The 21,572-nt window shown below is 42.9% G+C and overlaps 1 protein-coding gene and 1 long non-coding RNA gene across 7 annotated transcripts in view; one reads left to right on the top strand and one right to left on the bottom strand.

Moving 5' to 3' along the window:
• The window catches only part of LOC141954386 (uncharacterized), a 123,725-nt gene that overhangs the window by 7,885 nt on the left and 94,268 nt on the right, over positions 1–21,572 (bottom strand). For 4 of the 5 annotated variants that reach the window (XR_012632157.1, XM_074893836.1, XM_074893834.1 and 1 more), the window contains exon 1: positions 550–2,193. Coding sequence is in view for 3 of the 5 variants with exons in the window: in XM_074893836.1 (XP_074749937.1) it covers positions 550–879 (330 nt within the window). In the remaining 2 variants the exon portion in view is untranslated. Of the gene's footprint in view, positions 1–549; positions 20,605–21,572 lie in introns of those variants that run through there. The other variant, XR_012632159.1, reaches the window with a different exon arrangement.
• On the top strand, positions 1,256–20,367 carry LOC141954388 (uncharacterized). Of its 2 annotated transcripts, none has more exons than XR_012632162.1 (3): positions 1,256–1,366; positions 15,551–15,637; positions 19,582–20,367. It is a non-coding gene; the product is annotated as an uncharacterized LOC141954388 (long non-coding RNA). The 2 variants fall into 2 exon arrangements; XR_012632161.1 differs by lacking the exon at positions 1,256–1,366 and adding an exon at positions 2,989–3,081.

Raw genomic sequence — 21,572 nt, 5'->3', positions numbered from 1 at the left:
CCTGCACCATAAAGCATGCAAGCACATGTGTGATAGCACACACGGATGCATGCAGACACATGTCCTGCACCCCTGGCATAGCCCCATCGAGGGAGCAGCTCTGCCTCATGACCAGCACAAACACAGGCACATACACCCACCCACACACAGCTAACGTCCCCACCAGTCTGACAGATGGATGCCATGACCAGGAAAGAGGGATGGGTAGGGTACCACCAGTGCAACAGTCTTCCCCTTCACATGCTGACATTGGTGCACGCACACTTGTCCATGAACACTGGTACAGCTGACAAAACAGACGCCAGCATGGAAAGAGGCACTGTGCATTAATCCTGCAGGCATGTGCAGACACTCCCTTCGGCACCACAATGCACGCAACAGCCCAGACGCACACACAGAGCATCCCCTCTCCTCCACACACTACCCCCCAGGAACCTCCCACCATATGCACAGGTAACTGCAAACCTGCATGCAAGACCCCGCTACAGACCCCAGCAGCCTGGCCCACATCTCACCCACCAAACAACCTGCTCAGGTAACTCCACTCACCCCTTGGCGCTTCCACTTGCAGCCTCCACCCTTCCTCACACCCTGCCTGCTCCTTCCATATCCAAAGGCCTGATGGTGCCCCACTAGAGCAGATGTGATTCTTGTAGAGAGCTGACTAATGAATCCAGAAGCTGCTGGTGGTTTCAATGCACTTTTTTTCCTCTTTCTTTCCCAGGCCAGGGCAAGTGGAAGTGCTGCTGGGAGACAGACAGCTGGCTCTGACCACAGGCAACCAGAGTAACACTGTAGGGAGCACAGCAGGCTGAGAGAAATCACGCCTTGCAGAGAAGGCACTACACTCCCCTTTGCCTCCGACAGCTCCATGCTCATCCAACAAAACACAGCTGTGTAGGAGTGCTAGGGGACTGCAGAGTTGATGCAGTCATGTTGCAGGCAGCGAGGACCGCAAAACAGTTTGAGCATAGTGGGAAGCGCATCAGCCTCCAGCAGGGCCTATGTTGGAGGTGAACAGGGTGGGAGACACCTTGGCTGAGTTTCACTCTTTCCCCTGAGGTAACTGAACATTGGCATTAACCGACAAAAAAGTCAAGTCAAGGGCTAGCTTGTGCTTGTCTTACTGTAATGGAAAAAGCAAATGCCAGTGAACCCCAGGGAACGACCCATCCTCTGCTGGGTCTCTGAACGGTCTGTACTTCAGTCCCAGCCGTGTCCAGCCATCCATCCCGTTCTCCTGAAGCATGGATCCGAGGGCGCACAGCACCACATGGGTACCAAGAGATCGACTCCAAACAGTGAAGGGAGATAAAAAAGAGACATCTGGAGTTGTGGGCAGGACCGTGGCTGTTTTGCGGTTGCTGTAAGTACTGGAGATTGTTTGGGGGTGGACTTCAGGGGAATGAAGGCAGGATTGGGGATGGGGGGGGGGGCGCTATAGCAGGTTTCAGGGGTGCTGAAGGCATTGGTGGTCTTGGGCAGGCCTTAGGGGGAGTTTTGAGATTGTAGGAGGGAATTGGTTCAAATCTGGGGGTGCTTTGAGGTCCAGGGACTTCAGAGATTGGTGGTGGTCCTGGGGCAGGTTTTAGTGACTAGGGGCTTTGGGGCTGGTTTGAGTGGCCCCTGCAGAGCCCTCAGGCTGACCGAGCCGGCGAGCAGCCGGTCAGGGTAGGTAGGGCTAGCTACCAGAGGGGTTCTAAGTGCATGTGTGTGACAGTGCCTTGGGTTCTACCTGTGGCTACTGACATTGCAGGAGAAGTCCTGGGGGACCCCAGATGAAGCCCTGTCCTCAAGACATTGTGGGGGACCCCAGTGGACACATCAGGGACCTCGTTGGATATGAAAAGCCCCCATACCTTATTCCTTCAGAACCATCTCCCATTACCCTTCACGTGTGTTTGTCACAGAGCAGCCCTCGTCAGGATCCAGCCCTACACAGCCCTCACTTGCCCAGCATGCAGGGCCCCTCCCCTGAGGACTCCATGCCAAAAGCCTGCTTGCAGGCCTGAGGCAGAACCTTGGGTTCAGCCATAGTATTTTTCCATGCCCTCTCAGACCTTCCTATAAACAATGCTTAACCACCATTCCTTCAGCTTTTAACGACTTAAGTGCTGATGGCATTTAGTTAGCTTTTCCTCTCTCAGAACACTCCTTGCTCTTTCCTGTTTGCTACCCCTTCTAGGCCCCTTCCATACTTACATACTTCCTTAGAAAAACATCACTGAAATGAACAAATCAGGGCACATTGCTTCACTTCCAAGTTTTCGGTCCTCAGGGGATTACCCTGCAAAAGAAACAAATCTACCCAGCCTGGCCTCAGAGTTGGTTTGGGAGCACTGAAGCAGGATTTGAGGCCGTCATAGGTGTTCTGGGGCAGGATTTATTTGTCACTCACCTTAGTTGGTGCCTCCAGTCTGTACACGGGTGTGGGGGTGGTCCCTGGCTGTCTATGCCTGGAGGTGTGGAGATCTGAAGGGGGAAAGAGGAGGAAGAAAGAAAACAAAAAAGAAAGTGGGATCAGAGGGACAAGGTGAATTTGTAAGACAGAGAGGAAGGGGGGCAAATGAGAAATGGAGGGCAAGTTCGAGAGGAAAGAAGGGAGAAGGAAAGAAAGAGGAAAGGATGGCAGGAAAAATGGGGGTGAGACAGGGAAAGGGAACAAGCACGGAAGTATGAAACCAAGTGGGAAAGGGTGGGGAGAGGAAAGGAAAGAGGGGAAAGCAGCAGGTGGGAAGCGAAGGAAGGAGGTTGGACAAGGAGGGGAGTGAGGGGATAGACGCCGCCGCCAGGAGAGACCTGGGGCCCGAGGGCAGGGCACGGCCACGCCCGCGCCCCGCAACGGCGGGGGAAGCGCGGGGGGGCGGCGCCGCACGAACCAGAGGCGCCGCCGGGGCCTGGAGGTCTCGCCCGCGCCCCCCCCCGCGCCGCTCCGCCGGGGAGCGGGGACGCCCGGAGGGCGGGAGAGCTGCGGGGGAGGAGCTGCCCTTCGCCTTCGCCCGGTGCGAGGTGGCGCTCGGCGCGGTCCGACGGGCCGCCCCGAGCCGGGCCGCGGCGCCACAGAAAACAAGAACGACCTTGGTGAGAATTTTGAAGACGAGGGGAGGGACCGGGATGGTTTTTAAGCGATTCTAGGGGAAGATTTGTCCAAAGCTCGAAGACAATAATGCCGTTTGATAATGTCTTTGAGAAATCAGGATGGGATGCCGTCAGAAAACACTGGCTGCGTGTCTCAGGGCAGCAATAGATGGCGCTCGGCCTGGAACTTGGGGGGAGATGCTGGGAAGGGCAAGGAGGCAAGTAAGCAGGGGATTCGAAGTCTCCAAGAGCAGCGGTGGAGCCGTCCCCGAGGGATGACAGAGCTTCGAAGGCAGGAAGGGGCTACGCTGCCAGGCTGGTCTCCCGGTGCTCTGAGGTACTAGACAGGTGTCAGGGTGGAAGGTTTTACCCATCTCTTGCTTGAAAAGTTGTTTCTTTTCTGCTTTGCTGCACTTCAGGCTGCAAGCTAGATGCTCACTTCCCAAGTGGTAACCTAAAAACTGTGTCGCTGTGACCGTAACTCTGTTCTAACAGGTGTCCCTAACGAGATCTGCGTACTGTTGTCTAACATGGTATCTCCTATGCAGAGAGATTATTTTCTTTCTTTTTTTAAATGGGTATCAGCATTAATGCTCTGCAGGACAAGTGCTAGATGGACATCGCTGCTAATTAAATTAAATGTATAGACTGAAAAAATGTACGCCAAGTGGAAGCCAAGCATCAAACGTGACTTCAGCCTTTATCTTAAAAAGACAGTAAGGTGACAGTAAATTCTAATGTCCTTTTCGGTATTGTGAGATTCTTGTTTCTCATTAAAAATCAGCTTGTCATTTTGCAATCCTCCTGCTGACACAGTTTGTGGAGGAAGAAATTAAGACCTTAGAACATATGTGTCATGCTATGCTGACTTTTGAGTTGTCCACTCGCACTCTATAAATATTTCTTCTGTCACACTGCCTGTCTCATAGGGTTACTGTGACAGCAGTTATGCCTAGATTTTGTGAAGAACTTGTGCAATAAAAATCTCAAATTAGTGCAGAGAAGAAATACATTAAATAATTTCTAAACTGAGACACAGACTAAACAGAAAATAAAATAGTCTTTTTTATAGAGGTGAGTGGTCTGGTAAACATCCTAGGGCTTTATCAGATGATGCTGTATGCATTTTGAATTTACTGTCAGTTGTTGATGAGGCTCTGCTTAGAGTTTGAGGTTGCTGTTTTTTTAGTATGTTGTTCACTTGTACTATCTTTGGTGCTTAGGAAATTTACCGTAAAAATTTTGGTCCTCATGTAATACAATTTTTTTTTCTTCTCCTTAAGAAATAACGGGGATAAGGAAATCATCACCAGCGAGCTGGGTTGAATAAGCTCAAAACCACTGCCTCCACACCCTCTCCAAAAAGCTACTCCTGCACAGAATTCCACCTCATAATTCATCAGATGTTCTTCCTTTCCCCTCCTTCCATGTTTGTCCCTGAACAGACAGCTCAGACCAGTCCACATCATGCCCCAAGCCCGCTCACCCCTCACCTGCCCAGCAACACAGCGTTGTCCCCTCACTGACGTGCCAAAAGCCTGCTTGTGGGCCCGACTGCCTCCTCACAGATCCAAGGTGTCTGCGTCTGCAGGACCAAGAGCACGTGCACCGGCCCATATTGGGAAGGAACCTCAGACCAGGAGGGGAGAAGAAAAGCCAGGGAGGATCAGATAGGCCATCCAGGTTAACCCCAGGCTGCCTGCAGCCATTGCTGGGCTATGTCATCCTCCCCTTTCCCTAGCACCTTCTGGCAGGGTCATCCTCAGTGGGTGGACAAGAGAAATCCTGATGACAAAGAGGAACGTTACCGTGGCTCTTATCCACCACAAGCGCAGAAAAACTCACCCCAGGCTCTGGCAGGGTTCAGTTTTGAGGGCCTTGTGCTCCCTGGCATAAAGATGACCAAATAAACTATAGTATGTATTGGTTTGAATATGACTACTGAAGGAGGAAGGGGAATCTTAGGAGATATAAGTCTCTTCTTGCCTCTCCTTTCTCTCCCCAGGAACACCTCTTAAGAGAGAAATACCTAGGCTGGGTTTACACAGAGATGTCCCATCTGACCCTTTTCCTCACTCCAGTGTCTGATCTATTCTGTGGGCTTCGTTAGCTAAAATAAGAGGAGCCCCAGTATCAGTTAACACATGGTCCCTGACCCAGCAGGAGAAAACACTGGTGGGAGTTGGGGAGTTGATCTGTGTGTTATCTTGATTCCACCCACCCCACTCCCCCCGACCAAAGATACCAAAGGATCTCCAGGAACCCTACAGTAATCCAACAGATCCTGGGAGCACTTCCTCCTACAATCCTTTGTGGCCTCATAGATGCTGCATAACCTTGTCTGTGGGACTTTTACTGTGTCCAAGCAGCACACAAGGAGCATCTACACAAGCGTATAAAGCAGAATGATTATCGCATACAAACAAGAAGTAGGATTTAATGGGCTAGCAGGATAAGTGTTAATATGCTCAGTGCCTGTTTTCCCTATGACCATGCCCATGAAATCCAAAGAACTGCCACTGCCCAGGCAGCTACCGGTCAGAGGAGGACTGGCTTCTGCTCCCGGTGTTTCTGAGATGCTAGCTGCCAATTCCTCAAGTTTTCCTTCAAAATTATTAAGATTTTTATTATCTCAGTGCTTTCTGGGGGTTCCTGTGGGTGGATAACCACCACGAACGCTCTTTCTCAAATCCCTGAGGTACTACCCAGCCCCATTTCAGGCTCACATGTCTGTACTTCCACCATCTTGCACAGCTATACAGTACGTACTTCCTCACAGCTCCCTCCAACACCTTAGCAATTTCCTGGGAAGTCTGAGTGCATGTAGGGAAGCTATCAAAACCAGGTCTTGAATCAGACCCCACAGATGAACCCTGGGTGGTGAGGGAAGGTTACAAATCTTACTTAAAGGTTAGAGTTCAAGAGTTCTGTCTTTCAGTTTATAATTTACTTTAGCAAACCACACAGTGCAAAACACAGAGCGTGAATCCTAAATGATGAAGCATGAGGGCTGAGAGTACGGTGACTGGTAAACCATAAGCCTTCTATCATACTGATATCCTGTAAGTCGTAAACTCCTGGCAATATATGGCGAACACTGAAGACTAACCCATCAACCCTAAGCAATAACTACTAAAGCTGGGTGAAAACCTGGAAATGCCATTACAGTTGTTTTACTACTTCTTTCTTTTTTTTTTAGGAGGGGTGTGCAGAATAGTAGCTTCTGGCTGCAAAATGGTATTTCTGAGAAGTCTCATACACTATTAACATGTTTAATGTGTTTACAATTCTAAAGACCTTTTCCTATCCTGAATAAAGGCACTGAACAGTGCTTTGTATGATCAGCCTCAGGAAAAAAGGGGTCAAGACATGCTGGATTACACGTGAGATAATATTGACTCAAATCAAAGGTTACTTTTAGCATTCAGAATCAGCAGACTGATTAGTCAAAGGCAAGACAGCTGACTGACTGATAGCTATTGCTGGTGTAAATGGGTTCCAGGGCAGAATTTGGAGTATATCTTACCACATCTAAGGGAGAAAAGATACTACAGAGAACATTCCTAAATACACACGACTCCTTAGCTATAGCTATTGCAAACAACTATACATGGTATGTAAAGAAAGCTAATGAGAACAACCATACTGGCTATGCAGAGAACACTTAACGATACTTGTACATACTAGAAAGCAATTCTCTTTTGGGGAAAAAAACCCCAAACCAACACAACAACTTTTATGGTCTTATGTAAGCTGACACTTTCAATGTGAAGTTGAAACAGAAAATACCTGTGCCTTTATGTGCATCTTTGCAATAGGTAATATCCCAAAGTCAATCCGGTAACAAAATTATGTGAGGGTTTTTTTATGGGTAACTAACTGTATGATACTTTGTAGTGTAGGCATAGGGAAGTCTCACAGTACTCCTGTATCACCAGAGACACAAAAAAAGGCATTGTGATAAACATAAAAATAAAAGCCAAGTTATGACCGAGTAATGCAACTGATGAAAGACAAAGAATTCTGATAGACCCAGTAATTTTCTGATGGGTCTTTCCCTCAAAACAATTACTTCATTTTCCACAAAGCAGCATCATCCAGCCTCAACAGCTAAACTCGACAAGCATTTTTGCCTCCTGGGGTTTTCCAGGGGTTATTTTGACTACTGATAAAGCCTGTAGTGTTATGAAATTAAGTCACATTAAGTGAATTGAACAGAGAGCATTAATCTGGGCAAATTACTTCCAACAATTAGAAAACCACGGCTGTAGCAAAGTCAGACAATAGTGTCCATTAGAGGACAGAAAAATAATGCCATATATAACCTACTTTCCCTTAGACCCTACAGCTCAAGGAAGGTTTTCGTTCTACTGTGACACAATTTAGAAAATATTTCCTGGATCTCTGGTAGAGTAGATGCCTAGGCTTCCCCATTAAGTTATCTGTAAGTGCCTGGGATGACGGGTGAAAACACAACTTTTCTTTTGGAGAAACCTGAATTTCACCTGAGGGGGAATGTAGAAGAAAAGAGAAACATGTAGCATTCTTTTGTTTTGAACAACTTCCATTGGAAGTTAAACATAACTGGTTACATTCCTTGTGCATATTTACAAGTGTTTTTTTGGCAGAGATGGTGCCATCTGCAGTAACATCTGTACAGTGGTAATGCTCGGAATAAATTATTCATTCTAGGTTTAGCCTAGAGATAATACAGAAATAGGAGAAGTTTCCACAGGTCAGAAGCTCCTGTTCTCCCCTGTCCTCTTTTAAAATGTTTCTCCCATATTTCAGCCATCTGATCAACAGCATTGAACATGCGCTTCTAGTCAACCGCTCCTAAAACAGCTGGAACACAGTCTTTCCACCTATTCCCATGTTCTCATTGTTTACTGTTCCTGACACCTGCTTGCTTTGCTGAAGATGTATCTGCTGCCTCTGTTTTCAGCCATGCTGATTCTCCTTCCCCTTTTGCGTGGACATGGAAAATGGATCTCTGTATTCTGCTAAAAATAGTTCCCTCATTTTACAAAAGATGCACCGGATAGACATACAACGCTTGCTTAGATAGCCCTTATTTCTTCCTACAGTGACCGTGCTTTAGTGACTTTATAAGTGAATTTCAGGCAGTATTTCCATTTCAATTAATTTACCATCAAAAGGTCCTTCCCCCTTCCCCCCACCCGAATCTGTACAGTGGCAGAGAGTTAAAAAAAAAAGAAGCCTCTTAATACTGTCTGTCTTTATTATCTATGCAGCCCATATTCACAGAAAATTAAACATCTCAGCACACCAGTATAGACTCCGGGAACACTCACCCATGTTATTTATCTTATTATTAGAAAATCTTTTTGAGACCCTTTTACAGGAAGTCCCCATATGATAAGTCCCTTGAGTAAGTGTGTGTTTCTCCACCAAGTTTCTCTGAATTACCAAGGATAGATCCAACCATCCAGAAGTGAAAAATCCTCAAGTCTTACACACAGTATCAGAATAATCTTTCCAAAAACAGTATTGATGGGACACACGCATCAGGCCCTGTAGAGGAAAAAGCTAGTGGATTTACCCAAATACTTTAAGTAAATGCTCAGCTTCATCTACCAGTAAGCAGTATTTCTAAACTGGCAGTCTGAGAAGAAAAATCTCTGTTATGATAGCGTTTTTCATTCTGATCACCAGAAAGTTTGTGCTGAATGTTGAAGACAAAAACAAAGCCTTCATTGAGGCAAATATGGAGAGTGCCTCATTCATGAGAGAAGGCAAAAAGGAATCAGGAAGATAATGACATTTCGTAGGCATGCAGATCTCACTGAATAGCAGCGCAAGATCACTTTTCTGAAATACTATCTGTAGTCAATTGCCTGCACAGTCTATTCACAGATGTCTTTGCCAATCTAAAGTAGCTATTCTCTCAGTTGTTTAAGAGTAAATACACACTTGTGACGCATCCAGATATCACTGACTGCATTCAAGTGTCTATCGTACAAAACCACTCTTGAGGTCAGCGAGGCACTCCCAGGCACAGAAATTTTTTCGTTCTTAAAGGTCAGTAATGACAACTTCATTTCACTGTTCTGTGCTGAGGATTTTTTCCATGCAAAGCTCTAGTGTCATCTGAGAGAGCGGTACAGAACCATCCCTTCCATCTGTCTGCTCAAAACCAGCTGTGACATGGCCCTCAAATGACAGAATCCGCCTCAAAGAATTCAATAAACCACTGGTTCTGTAAGACCAACTCCCTAGAATGTCGCAGCTTTCAATGGAAAATGGGAGCTGTTTATCAGTAGGTCACTCTTCCAATTCTGAATAATTTTGGAGTTACATCTAGAAATAATCACAAAAGGTGGTTCGAGCATGGCAAACCAAATATACTTCCTAAATTCACTTAGGACTCAGTGAGCCTGAGGCAAAGTGATCAGGATAAGAAGAGTGTGTCTCAGGCAGTGTCTTCAGTTCCCCAGCCTCCAAGCACAAGGGTATCTGGAGGTCTTTGCTTAAGCTGCTATTGCATTTTTAAGCCTTTAAAGGGCCTGTTGCATTCTGTAGCACTACAGCTAAATTTGAGGTTTCTTGACACATTATTGTGAAGTGCACTGAGAAAGATGTTTCTTTGTGTAAAAATGTATTCATATGTCCTCCTGTGTTGTCCTCAGTGGGACATCTCTTCTACATTAAGGGCCTTGTATAAGATACAGTTGACTATCATTGAGTAACTGAAGAAAAATGTAAGCAGTAAACTGTGGAAGCTTGTGGATGTTTCATCATCCAGTTTGTACCTAAAATTACTAAATTACATGCAGCAGCATGAGGAGGAAATGGACAATTTGAACGTCTGGAGAAAAGTGGGCCAACCATCACATGTCACTGGTATGGGTCACTGTCAGTAGAAAATATGATTTGGGGCACAGGCAGTGACTATAGCTAAGTTTCATTTTTAAACATTGGCTCGCTATATACCGAGAACCCTGCACTGTGCTGTATGTAAATTAAAGCGCTACTAAAGCTTGCATGAGCGGAACTAACCTGTCCGATAGGATACTGGGTCATGGTGCAAGAAACTTCAATTCTTATTCCCAACCTGTTTTCAAATACACACGTGTGCATGCATAATGAGTAGATGTAACCTCATTGCTAAGCTTTGCAATAAACACTGCTAAATTTTATGAGATTCAAGAAGAAACCTCCTTTACAAAGTAAGTATAAGTAAACTTCCCTTTAGTTTCATTTTTCAAATCCAATAGGTTTACAGAAGCTATTTGAATTCCCCCATCATCTCCCCAGTAGTAACTCCATGCAGTTTTTCTACGTGTTGTATAAAAACCAAACAAAACCAACAAAACCAAACCACTTGTCTCTTCCTATAGATTATGACATTATGCTAAACTGGCACTGATGAAAAACAGTGGTACCACAGGCGCTTAATACATTTGGTGCATGAGAGTTGGCTCCGATTTCTTTTATGAAGCACTGCAACTAAGGACCGCTTCATACAGTTTTTAGTCCAGTCGGTGTTAGGGTTACAGAACACAATGGGACTTTGGGAATTTGGTGTGTGCTACTGGGAATATGTACTGGTAGACTATTCTGTCTCCTTTGTTAACTGCACCTATAAGCATTAATTTATTCAGAATTTCTTATAGGGGATGATGACAAAGGAGCAATGTCACTGGCAGAATAAAGCTTGAGCACTGTAATGAAAACACTGTTCTTTTCATTGCGAGTTTTGTTGAAAGTCAAAGATACGCATTTAACTTGTACATAGATCAGAATATGAAGATCAGCATGGTGGTTAATCCCAACTTATTGATTAAATTTAAACAAACTGGGAGGTTTTTCAGGAGGTCAGCCTGACTGCTGCATACCAGCTCAGCTTCGTCAGACAGCAAATACATTGCTTTTTCCAATCAACTGATTGGAACACGGGCCACCAATCTAGCAAGTGCAGAGTTTGTTTAGAAGTGTGTGTTTTTAAACTAACAGCCACAAGCAACCAGTCAGCTCAGGTAGGATAGTACTTAAGAACACAGTAAAAAGACACTTAATTTGTCATAAATTGCAATGAGCTTACAGTCTATTAATTCACACAACCAACACAGAATACCACAATAGTATTAGCACTGCCTATGGAAAAACTTGTTTCGTATGCACAATGGTGACCTGCTTTGTTATTTTTGGCAAGTTGTATCTAATCTATAGTCTGACATTAGTAAATGTACTCACAGCTTGTAACCAAAAAATGGGGTTTGCTTACAGTTCTGCATAAGCATGCTTTCGTCTTTAAAGGCTGGCAAAGACTGATTTAATATCAACATATTTTAACTAAGACACAGGCCAGATTCTTCTAGGACCCATATTTGCATTATGGTAAGATGAGTTCCCAGATTTTATTTCTAGCCCTTACACTGCAACTAGCCTGTGGCACAATCTGTCACAGCATAGAAATCAATACAAACTCATGCTCCTGTTTGTCAGTTCCATTTGATGGCCCATGCTGTCCTGCCAGCTCAAGGGACGAAGCAATGGAAATGCACTTGAGCTCTGGAACAGGAGCCCCTGCAGGACTGCTGTCAGAGGTGTGCAACTGATGACAAATTTACAGAGCAGGGGATGCAATCTGCCTGATACACACCTATTGCATGCCCCTTTAATCCAGACAGACCTCATGCATAGTGCAGATAGCTCCTGTCATTAAATAGCCCTCTCATTTGACCACAGTGCCACAAAAGCCTGCTCTTGCCATGTTCCTTATTGCCTAGACTTAAAACTAGTGCTCAACCAGTTTCTCCCAAACCCAGAAGTCTTCTTACCACATCTTTGTCATCTGTCACCTCCTCTAAGTGTCAATAGAGCTCTTACAGCTGTCTTCTACAATTTAACCTTACAGACATACATTCCAGCAGGAAGGCCAACTGTCTCCCACAAAGCTAGTTTTCTAGGCCAAAACCAGCATGGATCTGGGATAATAGCAGCACTGTGTTCCAGAGTCCTTCCTCTCCAGAGGAACATGAGATCTACTGGCTGCAGTTTATACCCAAGTATTCTAGTTGCTAAGAAAGTCAAAAGTAAAATCCAAGAAGCTTTAATACTAAAAAAGCTCACCCTTGCCATCAATATCCTTACAAGGTGCCTACCTGGAACTAATGCCTCTCTGAGGGCTGTCTGGATACAAATCTGCCACCCACAGCTGCCTTCTGTCCTGAACATGCCTTAAACGAGTTTTCCAGCTCCCTTTTCAAGAACAGAGCCAGTCATCTCCAGGTATGCCCACTCCTTCCAGGTGGAGCCTTTAAGGGGCAATTAAGCCATTCAGTACTAACTGGCGAGGTTTTTCAAGCATAGGGTTTAAATATTATCTCATTCATATAAGTAGGTTAAATGAAAATACCAGCATGGTATTCCCTTGGCCTTAGGGCCTTCAAAAACCTGCTAATAGATATAACAGACCTTAGAACATACATATACAGAACAGAGGTGTAAAAATACTCATGAAAGAAACAATGATAAGATCCCTGCTGAAAGCCTGGGCAGGGAAACACAAAGGGAAGGACAGCTACTTCTCTGTTCTAAGGGGCCTCTCTTTAAGTGTTAGTCTACTACCTAGTCTATGTTAGCATGGTAGAATTCTATGCGCCTTATATGGTTTGTCCTGAAATGGATGATTCTTTTAATGACTTCACAGATTTTTTTTCATCCTATAACCACATAAAACCATTTTCACATAATTGTCTTCATTAACAGAAATCATCAGTGCACATGAGAAGTATCTTTGGCCCAACTCTGCTGGAAAATCTTTACGTGGAATTATTACTGACTTTACATTTTATTCTAATTCACAGTATATATCCTAGTCTCTTTTAGAAGACAAAATGCCTTGCTTAGCACCTCACATTGTTCTGTTGCCTTGTACCCTTGAAAATGGGTTCCAATTATGAGACTGGTGGTTTGACGCTGGTTTTACACCCTTTCTGGAGAAACACAAACGGGGTTAAAACAAGCCTGGTAAGGGAACCAGACCCTGACAGGCTAGACAGAATTCCCTCCCTCTCCTCCCTTTTTAGAGATCCGAATGATGAAAAGAAAGTCAGAAAGTCTCCCGCTTGTTTGGCAACTAACAGAAAAATATTTCTGTTTGCACTTAGCAACACTCTGAATCAGAATTTTTAGTACAAAAACAGTTTATGGAGCCTATCCTGTTACTCCAAGCTCTCTGCAACAGTTTTACTCTGGCTTCTTCCCTTTTACAAATCTTCAGGGCTGAAAAATTTTTCAAGAGACTCCGCTCAAGGAAGGATCTCCACAGCTTCCCTTCAGGACACTGCTCTTTCAGAGTATCTTGCTTGTTTTAAAAAAAAAAAAAAAATCAAAGGAAAGACAGATAGCAATAAAAATACCTCCACAATTAATGTGGGAAAATGGAAATACAACACTTATGTAAAATGACTGTAGTATCCTGGGGTTTTTTTAAATTATCAGCTTAATTTGGACACTTATTAAAAAGCATAAAGTTGGTTGTTATTGTAGAAATGGGTAAAGTGTAAAGTTTGTACCTTCTCAGAAGCATGGTTGCCATCTAAACTGCCATCTGAATTCACGGAGTCTCTCATCTAGTGTGGCTTAGAATTAAAGCAAGGAAGTTAAGATCTGACGTTGCTTCAGTCAAATAAAAAAACATTAATAGTGGATCCTGATCCTGAATATATTCTGTAAATATCTGAAAACTTCTTGACTTATTAAAAAACAAAGAATGGTAAAAGGAAATAGCTGTTTAAAACAGTTTCAAGGCAGCTGCCTGGAATTTTTCATGATAATTAGCTCAGTGCATAGACTTCAAAAATATAAACAAGACTCATTAAATACAGAAGAAAGACATTTTCTACATTCATAAAACTGTAGATCAGCATTTGTAAGCCCTCATGAAAGACTCTAGCCCTCATCCTAATTAGATATGGTAGTTTAAAACCTAGAAAGCGGGGAGCAGATATCTATTGTTGATTTATCAATTATGGCATTTTCTATTAGACCAAAATGATGCACATAGGCTTTGAAATACATAATCCCAATGCCAGTTTCTGTAGTTATGAAAAAAGGGCTATGCGAACAACAAAGTCAGTTTCATGTTCTGGTATTACACTTGACTGTCTATCTCCTCAATTTAAGGGATGTGGCCTGAGGCAAGAGTCATGATAGTGATCTATATATAACACTGGCAATAAAACAACTATAGAATTCTCGTAGGAACTGAAAAAAAAATCCTGTATGCACACATGCATTAAATTGGAATAGTAAGTCTACCTCATGAGTCTCATGCTGTACCTTTTGTAATATCTTTAGCAGATAATGGAAATCTTAAGCAGAAATTCACATACATAAAACCAACTGTCTGCTTACCTACAAGAAACATTTGATTGTCCTTCAGTTACCAGAATGATCCTTCATGAGCCATGTGAATCTCAGGATGAGTCTTGGTTGACCACAAGAAGCTGCACCTGTGCATGATGAGATCTGCTGTTAAATGGCAACCTCCCGCTGGAGAACAAAGTGCTGTGCTCACAGACATTTTGTACTTTGGCAAGCTCAGTCATCAGTGAAATGACATTTAATTTTTTTTGTATCTAGAAGAGTAATTGGGTGAGCAGGACCCATGAGACTGCAAGCTTCCCATCTCCATAACACAGAAATATACGCAGCAGCTATCCTGAGAAGGAACTGGAGATAACTTGGCTCTGTGCTGTACTAGCAACACATCACCGCTTTTGAATTGTAGAACTGAGTTCAAAGAGACAAACTGCTTTGCCCTGCTACTGGAGGACAGAGAGCACAAACTTAGAAGACAATTACAGGGTATCTGTCATTTAAAAAAAACCAGAATTCCTGCAGGGGAAGAACTGAGAGCTCCAACACTGTAAAAACATTAGAAGCTAAATACATTTTGAGCAAAAATGGTTATGTCTTGACTATGTCACGTAACACACTACTGCAGAAATCTCCAACATAGCACAGAACAGGAGTGTTTGTATTAGTGTGGTACTGAGCGGGAGTTTGCTACAGCTGAGCTGCTCTTCAATCCTGTGCTCCGATTCAGATGTTGTGTGGGCACATCTTGTCACAGGTGTGGATAGCTCAGGCACCTGTAACTCAAGCCTGCGCTTGTACCAACAATTCTTGTAGTTCGCCTAAACTGGAGCAAAAGGAGTGGAAAGACATAATAATTGTTTACAAATAAAAATTTATAAAATGGGAACTGTAAAAACAAACAACTAAAGAAGCACTGAAGAGAAATCAATGAGTCAACTGAGCATGGACAAACTTTCAAAGGAAGTGATGAACGCATGTAGTTGACAGAACACTCAACACCATTATGTGGAGATTATTTCAATATTGATATTTGATTTGAAAGGATGACCAGGCAGGTCTAATTTCTCTCACTACTAATTTCCATCTAATCTATCTCTCTCCTCTTTTTAATTTGTATTAGGATGACATTTCAAGTATCAGTGCTCTGCATGAATTCCCGAAGCAACTTGTGCCAGCGGGAAGCGAGACATCATCTGAATGAACGCAAGTGAGCTTGATCAAAATTTCAGCCTTGTGTTTTTTTCTGAATGCTTGCTGTTTTCCTTTTAGATCTGAGAAGTTGCAGATTGACATATCTCTGGGTTTTTTATGTTGTGATTCTTTTCTCCTAGGATCTATGCCCTACTGGTTCTGGGAAATTTGTGACCTCTGCATTTTTAATTAGAACTCGTAACTTTTTCCATAGCAACATATTTTGATGTCGCAAATAGAGAATCTGTCAAACCAAACAACTTCTGGTCAGATAAAAGTCCAAATACATATAAATGTTGAGCAGCAATAGGAGGTATGATATGACATAGTTAAGAAAAAAATGAAAATAGACAGCAAAAGAGGAATGAAAGTCTTGGCTTTGGTTAATTTATAAGTTTGATCTTAGTAATTAATGAATCAATACAAATATAAAAGAATTACATTGCATGCTGAACTGGTTTAGACGAAGACTTCTTAAAACTAATTTCCTTGCAGTTGAGAACAGATAAAACCCAGCTGTCTGATTGGTGTGCCAGTATTCACATGGTACAAAGGAAACAAACTATCCTCAGGAAATATTCTAGATATGGATAAAGCCTTACTCACAAGGACAAACTGTATAAGCAGGTGGTGAAAGAAAAAGAAATCCTCTGCAAAAAAATCTGAGCTCAGATATTAACAGAATCAGGAATAATACAATTCAATATGATGAGCTGAGAAAAATAATTTAGTATAATATAGCAGTTATACATGTATTTTTTCAAAAACATGTATTTATGATACTCACGGAAAAATAATAGAATCGTAAAATCACAGACTGGTTTGGGTTGGAAGGGACCTTAAAGATCATCCAGTCCCACCCCCCTGCCCCAGGCAGGGACACCTTCCACTAGCCCAGGTTGCCCAAAGCCCCGTCCAACCTGGCCTTGAACCCTTCCAGGGAGGGGGCAGCCGCAGCTTCTCTGGGCAACCTGTGCCAGGGCCTCACCACCCTCACAGGGAAGAATTTCTGCCTTAGATCTCATCTAAACCTCCCCTCTGTCAGTTTAAAACCATCACCCCTCGTCCTATCCCTCCCCCCTGATGATGAGTCCCTCCCCGCTTTCCTGTAGCCCCTTTCAGTCCTGGGAGGCCGCTCTAAGGTCTCCCCGGAGCCTTCTCTTCTCCAGCTGAACCCCCCAACTCTCTCAGCCTGTCCTCACAGGGGGGTGCTCCAGCCCCCCGAGCATCTTCGTGGCCTCCTCTGGCCCCGCTTGAGCAGGTCCGTGTCCTTCTGCTGTTGGTGCCCCCAGAGCTGGACCCAGCACTGCAGGGGGTCTCACCAGAGCGGAGCGGAGGGGGAGAATCCCCTCCCTCGCCCTGCTGCCCACACTGCTCTGGATGCAGCCCAGCACATGGGTGGCTTTCTGGGCTGCCAGCACACGTTGCTGGGTCATGTTGAGCTTCTCATCAACCAACACCCCCGAGTCCTAGATTTCCTTCAGTAATATTAGAAATATTAACATATATTAATTCAAAAATATATTTGCAATATGAATATATTAATATATCTATGTAATTCCTTCAATATTTAAAAAGGAAATATTAAATATTTCCTTCAATAAGAAAAAATAGGAAATTTTGTCATTCTGATACACTATTTCTGTGTTGTAATTCATTCAGGTGAGCTTTTTAAACATATTTCAGCATCAGTAGAGACTTGCACAGATCAGTGCTTCCTGTCACCTCTTCCTTGTAATTACCAAGAAAGGCACTACTAAATTTCCTCTCTAATATGAAAAAGTCTTAGACAAAAATAATGTTATGTTCTGATTAACAAAGACTTTTGCTCACTCTTACCATAGTCAGTTACTTGTGCTTCCTCTTCCTCCTTTAAGCTAAGATTCGGCTTTCAGACTAAGAAGGCATCTTTCAGAACCGTTACCAGTACAATGCAAGACTATTACCCTTCTGCAAGGCCACCCATATGTAATTCCTTGTCAGGCCAGCAGCCATGAGATACGAATGTGCTCGTTAGGATTTTTAAAACAAATGTTGAACTGCATGAACATCTTCAAGAAGAAAAGGCAAACACCAATGTGGGAATAGCTGCGGTTTTTTTTTTCCCCTCTGGTTAGCGTTAGACACGTGATTACTATCCCTTTGTCTATTCCATCTGTTTCCACTTTCCATAGAAAACATTGAAATATAAAGTGAAACTTGGTGTGTTTTAACCTTGCATTGCAAATAAGGCCTTCCTGGGGTTCCTGGATCCTTCACTACCACAGGCACCCTGCCCAAGTGTGTGTTGGGGGAGAGGGGCACAAGACCAGAAAAAGATCTCCTACCAGATACCTGGTATTTCCCCTTATCTGTCTCCATATAAAAGTATAAAAGAAAACTAAGTTCAACATTCCAGAAAATATACTTTAGTAGCCTGCAAGACTGTCTAAACAGAGTATGAAAACATATGAGATTACTTATATGATTTAGATTTTCTACTTTAAAATGAACTGCTCTATTTGTATAAACTCTCCTACAATTGTCAGAAGAGGTAATTTTTCAAATTAAATGATTCACCTCACTGATATAAGAAAAAAAAAACCACATTCCTGTGAAAGCTTTTATTTCCAAAAACACAACATTTCTTAATTTATTTAAAAAGAAGATGGAACAATTTAATAAATCTACTGCTACATATAACATTCATTTAAGCAGTGTGACAGCTGGTTTGCTGGTATTATATATGAGATACAGGAGCATCACTGTGTTTATGTGTGCCTCAAAAGGGACCATATTATTTTTAAAAAACAAATAGTAAAAATGGAATCTTTTGGAGTTAGAGAAACAAAATTTCTAGGATTTTGCCTTCCGAGTATAGATCATTCAAGCTTATGCCTGCAGCAAACTGGTGTATCTTCTAAGCAGCTTGGTGAGAGAAGTTGAAACCGACTTTGCTTTTACAAAACCCGCAGCATTCATTCCCGTTCTGTGTTTGCAGTTTTCCCAGCTATTTCCATAGATTCTGGCTGCCTCATGGGTCCTAAGGATGCCATAACCTTAAACAGTCTTATAAATCTAGGGGGGGAGATGATCTATCTCTCGTCTTAAGCAGAAAGCCTAGGAGAATGTCTACGGGGCTTTACTAGCAAAGTTGCGGAAAAAAGAGCCAAGATTCAGGAGTCCCTGACCTTTCCCAGCCCTCCTCCACCAGTGTCAGCCTGCAGCCTGCTCTGTAAAAGTTTCTGCTCACCCAGGGAGCAAAATTAGAAATCTTCTCCAGGGACACTCTCTTCTCTTTCTTCCACCAAGCCACTCATCAGTCCAATAGAGCATGGAAACCAGAAAGAAAAAAGTGAGTTAAAAAAATGTATGTCACTCAATAAGGGTTTCCCACAGCAGAGTGTAAATGCCCAGACACGCACAGAGTCTAACACTGCCTCGTCAGCAGAGCCCTGGCCTTCACGCTTTGGCCTTCGGTGTTCGGAGCAAGATGTAATGGTGCAGAACCAGTACCAAGCACTTTCTTGGTGATCCGTGCATCTGTGAAGCATGTATGTGTAAACATGTTTAAACTGAATAACATCAGCGCTTAACAAGTATTCAGATCCTCTCATCCCCACCATTCATACAAATGTGTGTGGCATTTCATTAATGGCATATTTCCTCCAAAAATTTTAGGACTTATGACTGTTATGTAAGGCTTTTTGAAGGCTAATGATAACCGTGTGGTTTCTTGGAAAAAACTCCCCATTAGTATAGTCTCATTTTTATTGTAAGTCACCACAGATCAAGGTAAAATGGATAAATGCAAAGAATTTTCCAATAAACTAAAAATCAGATATTAAGAATAACCAGCTGCAGTACACTGGGTTTTTTTAGTTCAATTCACTAGTTGTCAGGTTATGATTAACCTTTTTTAAGTGAAACCTATGAAACTGTCTATGCAATTTTTGCAACTGCTTCTAATTCCTGTCACAGGTTCTGCACAGGGAGAATGTGAGGTTTAGAGAGATTTTGCACCACCTAGTGAGCCACTGATGCCTGCACCAGCAAGAGGGGAAGCGGCTGCCAGCGCCGAGCTCCAGGTGTGTCTTGGACGGGCAAAATGCACTCTCAGCACAAAATTCATGGAAGGTTTGGAAACTGCTGTTCCAGAAACACAGGTATGCTACTGTTCTTTCAGCAGCACAGTTTCAGCCTCCGCACCATGAGCATCTCCTCTGCTGTAAAACTACTTCCTGCTGGTGCTGCTAGATCCACCTAGTGCGTGGATTGGAAGAGGCCTTAACAAGCCACTATCCCACGGGCTCCTGGGGGCAGCTACATTATGTGCATGGAGGTCTGAAATTAGAACAGACTTTACTGCGTGAATGTGTGAAGACACATGATGAAAGCTGCAGACTGCATGCTCTGCTCGGTGGGCTCTCACTTCCCCAGAAGGGAAAAGCCTGGTGTCAAAAGGTCTGTTGAGAGTACAGCACAAGCCTGCTCTGTGCTGGGACTGCATACAAGTCACAATATTTTCCTTAAATAATCATAGAATATCTCACATTGGAAGGGACCCATAAGGATCATCAAGTCCAACTCCTGCTCCATGCAGAACTACCAAAAACTAAATCATATGACGTCATCGCCCAGAAATATATATAATGATATATAAAATATATTATACATAATGTAATGTGTATAATATTTGATATTGTATGTTGTATATTATATATTACATATATGTAATAACCAGAAATATAACTGGATGTAAAAATTATTCTCTCACTCTTAGAAATCCTTGTACTACAGTAAGTATCCAGTATTTTCCTGCATCCTTTTTTGTGCTTACACTGACAGTCACAGATATCTCAGGTAGCCAACTGCTCTCTACTCACATCTTTAAGTGCCGGTGCACTGTTTGTCCAGAACTGAATAAAAGCTGCATGTAAACAACCAACACAAAAGCAGGGTTTCCCTCCTCCACTCAAACCTCTGTGGGCAAAAGGCAAAAACCTAGAATGGAAAGAAAATGTCCACTTTCAACCGTCTCGTTCAATGTAAAAGCCACAAAATTCGTAACTGGACTTCCTTTTTCAATAAATTCTGTATTACACTGTGGAAAGTAAAACGTTACAAACGTTTAACTTCCCTCCAACACAAAGTGCCTTCACATAAGTAGTGAACCAGACCAAACATCTGTTTAGCTAAATATCTTGCTTCCTACAATAATGTCTAAAGGGTAACCATGCAAGTGTGTAAGATTAGGCTATACATGTATTAAAGGGCTCCAGAATATCCTCTCACCTTCCACAAACTTGCATTTTAGGGGTTTCTTAAATCAGAAGACAGCACTGGTCCTCCCTGGATTTCCTTTCCAGGAATGTGTTAATTTTCCCTTGAACACATACAAATTTCCCATTTTCACAACATTCTACAGCAATGGGAAGAACAGTCATCTTCTCTTTACTCTGAGAGTGGCTTTTGTTGCCCCCTAGTTCTCATGTCGTAGAAAGCACACTAGCATTAGCTTTGCAATGTTTCTCATGACTTAACAGAATTCTCTCAGATCTCTCCCTTTTTCCTCATTATTTTACTCCTTTCCAGCCTATAAGTGTTCAATTTATTAGGCTGCTTCTGCATGAAAAATAATCACATACTCTTCATTGTCCTTCTTAACCTTCTTTAAACCTTTTCCAGTTCTACTATCTTCCTTCTGAAGCAGTGGAATGAAAACTGCACATGTGAGCATGGGGAATTTTTACAGTGACAGAATTTATTCTGCAAGTCTTACTTTTTTTCACCGTTACAGACTAACTTAAAAGCAAAAACCTCCAATGACTATTATAGGAATTTTTCCTGATTTTTAATAGTCAGCTCAGAGCCAATTACTATAAATGTAAAATTAGGTTTTTGAGGGTTTTTTTTATCCTGGGGGATTATTTCACATTACCTACATTGACCTTTATCTTTCATTTCATTTG

Source organism: Strix uralensis, chromosome 24 (genome assembly GCF_047716275.1).
Source record: "Strix uralensis isolate ZFMK-TIS-50842 chromosome 24, bStrUra1, whole genome shotgun sequence".
Lineage (NCBI taxonomy): Eukaryota > Metazoa > Chordata > Aves > Strigiformes > Strigidae > Strix > Strix uralensis.
This window is presented reverse-complemented; position numbering and strand designations above follow the sequence as displayed.